General features: G+C 61.1%; 1 protein-coding gene across 1 annotated transcript; it reads left to right on the top strand.

Moving 5' to 3' along the window:
• The first annotated feature begins 4103 nt into the window (after nucleotides 1-4103).
• LOC132027717 (ras protein let-60-like) lies at nucleotides 4104-5826 on the top strand. Its single transcript, XM_059416459.1, is given in 6 exon segments — nucleotides 4104-4137; nucleotides 4140-4205; nucleotides 4372-4437; nucleotides 4440-4554; nucleotides 4678-4786; nucleotides 5221-5826. Coding segments are annotated over 6 exon segments (603 nt in total). The 3' UTR covers nucleotides 5434-5826.
• The last annotated feature ends 1286 nt before the right edge of the window (nucleotides 5827-7112 follow it).

Genomic DNA, 7112 nt, shown 5'->3' with positions numbered 1-7112 from the left:
GTGCGCAGCGTCGATGGGGTCCTGGCGTGGGGCACTGGTTCCTCGCGCTGCCCCCCCACCCACGGGATGCGTGCCCAGCCCCGTGCGCGCGACCTCTCTGCTCAAGTGTCTGCTCAGAGCTTGTGTCCCCTGTGCACTGCGTGGGGCTCTCGGTCCCTGAGTTGCGTGTCCTCCATCTGCCTTCGGTGCAGGAACAGAAACACGCCCCCCACCAGCCCGCGGCGCTCCTCCGCGCTCTCAACGGTGGCTCTGCAGAGCGCGCGCTTCTGACTGAAATAAACTCCGGTTTACCCAGGAGTCCTCTCTCGCCTGTCTTCCCTCTGCCGACCAGCCTCCTCCTCCAAGCCTGCGGCCTGACCCTCCTTGTCACGCTGGTTTTCTGATGCCTACAATGCGCTCCCGCCCCCGGTGAGGCCGGTAAGGGCTGCACACGGAGTCCCTCCTGGGGATGCAGCTGGGCCCGAGTCCACGGAGAGAACAGGCCGCTTTCGAGGATGGCAGCAGACCGACCCAGAAGCCGCAGCATTCGCCATGAGAGCCTAGAGAAAGCTCCTGATCCCGTGTGCAGGTGAGCGCCAGGCCCGGCCTGCCTCTCACATCGGGGCCTTCTCTGCGAGGTGCGTGGTGCAGCAGTGGTCATGGGGTGATGGATATGGGGGTGTGCCCGGAGGCCGCAGGGCTGCTGGACGCTGGCTCACCCTGGACCAGCCATCATAGGTCAGCTGTGACCCGGCCACAGTCTGAGGGCCAAGGCTGTCGCAACAGCCCCTAGGTTTGGAGGTGCTAGGGCGACGGCCCTGGGTGGAGGAACATCAGTGTCTCTTCCCGAGTCAGGTCTGGGACAGCCCCATGGGGAGGCCCAGTCCACGGCTGTCCGGCGGCTCCTCCAGGTCAGCCTCCCCGGGCCCACGGGCTCTGAGGCACACAGCCAGCCGCCCAGCTCTCACACACCGAGCTGCCTCTCCTGCAGCGATCGGCCTGCACCCCGCCCTCCTGGGCTCCCACTGCATTCCGTCCGTCCTGCTGGCATCCTGTGCCGCCGGGGGCCCCACCCGCACCAGGGGAATCAACACCAGACCTGGGCTTCTGATGAGAACAGGCCGTCCAGAGAGCCCTAAGGAGGCCGGGGAGGCAGGAACACGGCCCGCACACCAAGAGTCGCACTGAATCCTTGCAGGCTGGAGCTGGTGTGGGGGGCACGCGCCCACCGGGGTCCCCGTTCTCTAAGATGCGGCAGAGATTTCAACAGATGAAATAGACCCGAGGTCTGGGGTTTTCTGGGACACACTTGCTGCTGGGGACGCGTGTGGTGAGCACCGGACCCGAGGCCGCACCGGGACGGCATTAGGGAGCTCACTCACCTATTTCTCTGTACAAACAGAGGAAAGGGTCCAAAACGCAACAACACTCAGAACTATAGGAAAACACCAAGAGTGCTGTCCCTTCGATCCGTGAGGCCCTCATTCGGTCCGCGGGTCGCAGACCCCGGGGTGCTGGGAGGGGGCACCTGGGTGGTCCTGAGCGTGTTTGCCGCGCAGCTGGATGCGGTTTGCTGCCATCATCCCGCGCCCCCAGCCCCCAACCCCCGAGGCCTTCTTGCAGGCAGCTTTCCCCTGTGAGGGACAGTTTCCCCGGGGCGGCACCCAGGAAGTCAGACTGCCCGGCATCTGAGGACCACGGGGTGCCCCGTGTGCCTGTGGGCGCTCGCACACGTGTGCGCTAGAGCACGTGAACCACATAAATCGTCCGGGTTTGTCTTTCTGGGTCTCACTGATTTCACTTCGCGCGATGCCCCCGAGGCCCAGGCACGTCGCTGCCAACAGCGGGATTTCACTCGTGCTCGTGGCTGAGGAATATTCCGGGGTGTGTCCACACTCGTCCTCTCTGTGTGTTCCTCCATCGCCAGACACGGGGGTCGTTCCCCGCGGAGTAAGGGTGGAGGGCGGACGTCTTTTCACATTTATCTTTTCGCTTTTCTCAGATAAACTCCCCGAAGCACAGTTGCTGATTCACAAGGTAATTCTGTTCAGTGAGGGTTTTGTTGTTGTTGTTGTTCTTCTAATTTTTAATTTTTCAAGGAACCTCCCTGCTGTTCCCCACAGGGGCTGCACCAACTTTCATTCCCAAAAACTGTGCCCCAGGGATCCTTTTTCTCCACATCCTCGCCCACACTTGGTGTTTCTTGTCTTTCCGATGCCAGCCCTTCTGACGGGGGTGAGGCGGTCACTCCCGTGGCTTAGATCTGCGTTCCCTGACGACCGGGGATGTTGAGCATCTTTTCATGTTCCCGTTGGCCACCTGTAGGGCTTGTTGTGAGAAAGTCTGTTGGGACCTTCTGCCTATTTTTAATGTTTTTATTTTTGCTATTGTGTAATATGAGTTCTATATGTTTATGAATATGAACCTTATCACATGTGTGATTTGCAAGTATTTGCTCCCAGTCAGTAGATTTCCTTTTCGTTTGGTTGACGGCATCAGTGGCTGAGCAGACACTCTCTCGTTTGGGGGAGTCAAACTAGTTCAGTTTTGCTTCTGTTGCCTTCGCTTCTGCTGTCTAGTGCAGTCAAGCTCAGGGCCCAGGCTGGTACTCAGTCCTGCAGGACAGGCCCTGGGGCAGGGGGAGGTGAGGGGCCTTGGGCTAACCATCCGGAGTCGCCTCCCCACCCGGGGCGGCAGAGCACAGTCTCTGACACAGACAGCACGGGCACGTGGGGCCCAGGTGCCCAGTCCCGGCTTCAGAGGCAGGGGACAGAAGGAGGTTTCTGCACGACACGCTCATGTGGCAGCTAACAGCACTTCCTGCTTAGAAGGGCAGTTGGTGGCAGTTAGGATTCCGTTTGCAGTTGCTGGCTCCACCTCCCCCATTCTGCCCACAGGCAAGGACGGGGCAGGACCCGCTCTTCTCCGGGGACATGAAGCAGACCAGTATGGACTAAAACCAGACCTTCTCAACCACATCGTGCTCTGGGATTGCTATGGCGTTGGGTGAGGTCACCGGGCAAGCAGGGCGCTGGGGTCCACAGGCGACACTCTGGGGATGTGCCCCCCACATCAGCTCCAGCCTGCAAGGATTCAGTGCGACTCCTTGGTGTGTGGGCCGTGTTCCTGCCTCCCCAGTCCCCTTAGGGTTCTCTGGACGGTCTGTCCTTACCGGAATCCCGGGTTTGGTGCTGATTCTCCGGGTGTGAGTGAAGACCCAGATGATATGGGGACTAGCGAGACGGGAAAGCGGGGTGAGCCCACACAGGGTACGTGCAGGTGAATAGGGGCGGGAGGCAGAGCTGTGTCTGTGTGGAGAGCGGAGAGCTCTGTAGCTCGACCAGGTGCTTTAAAACCTGGGTCCAGGAGGGAGGCTGACTTGGAGGGCCACCGAAGTAATAGCGGAGGAGCCACGGGGCGTCCGTGGACCGGGTCTTCCCAGGGACAGTCAGAGACCTGTCGCATGAGGGGGGGCGCCTTGTACCTACAAACCCGGATGGCCCCTGTGACATCCTTGGTCCTGAAAGTGAGGCCAGGTCACAGCAGACCTGAGGTGCCTGGTCCAGGAACTGTAAATCAGTGTAATGTTTTTTACACGTGAGGGCCATGAATCCTCCAGGAAATCCTTGAGTCCTGAACAGAAAACTTATTCCCCTTTCCAGTCTCCTTCCCAAGAGGGTGAGGAAAGAGATCATTCCAGTCTGGGTACCTGGTGGCCATTGTGAGTGGCTAATCCTAAGTTAGTTACTTCCTAAGGCACAGATTACTGGAGTCACAGCTCTTTCTCAGAAATGTGTCTCTCTGGGCCTACCGAGGGCTTGGAGTAGAATCCCAAGCACAGGTTGTATTCTGTATCTCAAAAAGAGGAAGGCGGTCCCAACTCCTGAGATGGTGAGCAGACGCTTAGGCCAACGCCCCGCTGAGAACCAGGGCAAGCCCCGGGTCAGGGTAAAATACACACACCTGTTAGACCGCTACCGAGACGGGGAGGAACCTCGAGGGTAAAGCCCGGAAGGCTCAGTCCAGGAGACGGGCCTGCTGATACTGAGGACAACAGCCAGGAGGCTGACCAGAACCTTCCCCGGCATCCCAGTGATGTGAGAAAAGAATGGACTTCAGGATCTATGCGGAGGAAGGTGGGCGCTGGAGGTGTGGGGGAGATGCCCTGACCATCCAGCTCATCCGGACCAACTTTGTGGATGAGTGTGACCCCGCCACGGACGGGAGTGGTGCTGCTGCCCCTGGCCGTGAATCCTGACGTGGGCTTGTCTGCTATGTGCTCCGTAGGAGGCTGTCCCCTCCTTGTGGGACCTGGGGATGGAGCAGGAGAGGTCCCCGGGAGGGGCACGTCTCCCCATCCCAGGAGAGGAGGGCGGGAGTGGGCTCCTGAAGTCCTGTCCTCTGGCAGGAAGAAGCAAGTGGTTATGGATGGTGAGACGAGCCTGCTGGACATTCTGGACGCGTGGGCCAGGAGGCGTCTAGCTCCACGGGAGACCAGTACATGCCCACTGGAGGAGACCTCCTGTGTGTGTTTACCATCAACAACACCAAGTCCTTCCAGGACATCCAGTACAGGTGAGCTGCTGGCTGGCCCTCGGGGGTCTCCCTGTCCCTGTTTCTCCTCATGTTTTTCTGTCAAGGTCCTGGGTACGCCCGTGCCTGCAGCATGACAACCGGTTCCCACCTTCTTCCTGGCAGGGAGCAGATGGGACCGCAGGGAGTGACGGATTCCGGGGGAGCCCGGGCTCCGGCGCCAGGACTCTCGGGGACGCCCTGGGGCCCCTGCGACCCAGCAGTCCCTAGTGCTGTAAGTGTCCCTGGATGGCAGGGCCAAAGGAGGGAGGCTGGGTCCAGGGTCCGGGCTGACACAGCTCCAGGGAGAGTCAGAGGTCCCTGCTGCCAGGGTGGTCCTTGTTGGCTCTGTCCCCTTCGTGCGTTGTTGGGGACAAGGTTGGTCGGTCAGCCAGGACTGGGACAGGGGATGTTCAAGCTGGGAGCCAGACCAAGGACCGGCCCCGTGGGGGAGGTCCCGAGGAACGAGTTGCCTGATAGGGATCGCCGTGGGGCTGCGGATGAGCCGAACCCATTCGGGGTAGAGAGAAGGTGGGGAAGGACTGGGTCGCTCAGTCCCCTTCCCCCTGCTAGGCCACTAGTCCCCTTCCCCCTGCGAGGCCACTAGTCCCCTTCCCCCTGCGAGGCCACTAGGCCAATTCCTACTCTGAAGAGGCCCCTTCTTCCTAGGACGTGAGGACGCCTTCTAGATGCTGGTGCGAGAGAGCCAGGGGCGCAGGTTGGGGAAACGGAGCTCACCCAAGGACGGTGTGGCCCAGGCTGCATGAGCTGCAAGTCCCCACCCTCCTGACGTCCCTTTCAGGCCATCCTGGCATCCCCGAAGGCCCTCTTGTGCCCCCGAAGCACAGGCAAGGGCAGGGAGGTGCTGGACGCCAGAAGTAGGGGGGCAGAGGAAGGAGCAGGGGAAGGAAGAAGGACCCCGGCCGCCCCAGACGCCCTGGACAGAGTCACTGTAGACTGGCTGGACAGAGGGGCAGTAGACCTCCCAGGATGCTGGCACAGATGTGGTGACCTGAGGCCCCAGCACCCCAGCTGTCACTCTCCTCCGAGCCCCGTCCTGGCCCTGTGGCCACAGGCTGAGTCCCAGTCAGTTATTGGATGGTCTTGACCTTGGCGTCTGGCCAAGATGGGAAGGCACTTGGGACCCTCAGCTTTGTGTCTGTCTGCCTGGAAGCCCCTCTCGGGGATGCCTGCAGGGGCTGGTGAGGCAGCCTGGGCAGAGCAACCCTCTTCTCTCTGGGTGTCTGTCTGGTGCTTCTGGCACAGAGCTGTGGCGCTGTGGGAACAGGCCGGCTTCGCATTCTCACACGACAACACTTTATTGAACTCTCAACAGTCAGCGGGGTCTCAGAACCAAGGGAGGGAGCCTTCTCCTGGGGATGGAGACCCGCCTTTCCTTCAGGAGAATGTTGAAATCCCAAGGGGGCACGGGAGCTAGTGTGCCCCACCTTGGAGGTGCGCTGACTCCATGCAGTGACCCCTTAAAGCCAGGTGCTGAGGACAGTGGATCCGAGTCAGAGGGAAGTGTTGGGGTTCCGGGACAGGGTCCTGGCATGTCTGTATGACCTCTTCCTCTGCCCCATGGCTGCCATGAGACTGCTGGTGACCCAGCCTCTGGTGGCACCTGTCTCCTACTGTGGGGGTCAGTGGGCGGGGCCCACCTGCTAGCCCCTGCTCTGCCCTAACCGGGGTGAGATGTGGTCCCCAGTGCTGCCCTAGGTCGGAGATGTGGATCCATGGGGCGTGCCCAGGTCCCAGCTGGCCACACAGAGCCCTGAGAGAACTTCAACAGATTTGGGACAGACCCCAAGGCTGGCCAGGGCCATGGGGCCTATGTCCCATCAGTATTCCTTCTGGTCCTAGGGGGACTTGTGTCGTCTCTGACCCCCCAGGACCTGGGACCACTCAGTGAGATCGTTCTGGGTTAGGAACTTGTGCCTCCTAAGGTGGGTGCTGTCCTCTAGGAAGGCCAGTGTGACAAGGCAGGGCATGGTGTTGGCTGCCCAGAGCCTCAGGGTCCGCACGCTCAGCATTGTGCTCTACTCCAGAGGCCAGGAAGCATCTAGTTTCCCTGTATAGGTGGAATCCAAGGGTCCTGGGAAGGTGTGGGCCTTGGGGTTGGTGGCTCAGCGCTGGCCCAGATGTGTCTCAGCTGTGCCAGTCACTCCTCAGAGAGGGTCATGAGCTGCAGAGGCCATAGGGCAGGAAGGGTGTCCTGGGCCCTACAGCTTCATCTGTAGTGGGCTGGGGAGACCCTGTCCCAGGATTCCCGGGGGCATTCTGGGGCCTGGTCTGTGGTGTGACCGCTGGGGTGGCCCAGGCAGGGGCTGAGGGAAAAGGACCCAGTGTTTCGGCTTCATGTCTGGGACTCCCCTTCCTGCATTCTCCTGGTGCGCTGGGAGGCTGTGGGGCGGGGGGGGGGGGGGTTCCATCACTGTGGGAGCAGGCGGGCCAGTCAGGGGTCCTGGGCTGAGGGCAGCTGGGCCAGAACCTGACGCCGGGGCTCCCGGCCACAGGTGGGCAGCCTCGGACTCCGTGGACTTTCCCACCTGCAGTGGCTC

Source organism: Mustela nigripes, chromosome 12 (assembly GCF_022355385.1).
Source record: "Mustela nigripes isolate SB6536 chromosome 12, MUSNIG.SB6536, whole genome shotgun sequence".
In the NCBI taxonomy this organism is placed as follows: Eukaryota; Metazoa; Chordata; class Mammalia; order Carnivora; family Mustelidae; genus Mustela; species Mustela nigripes.
This window is presented reverse-complemented; position numbering and strand designations above follow the sequence as displayed.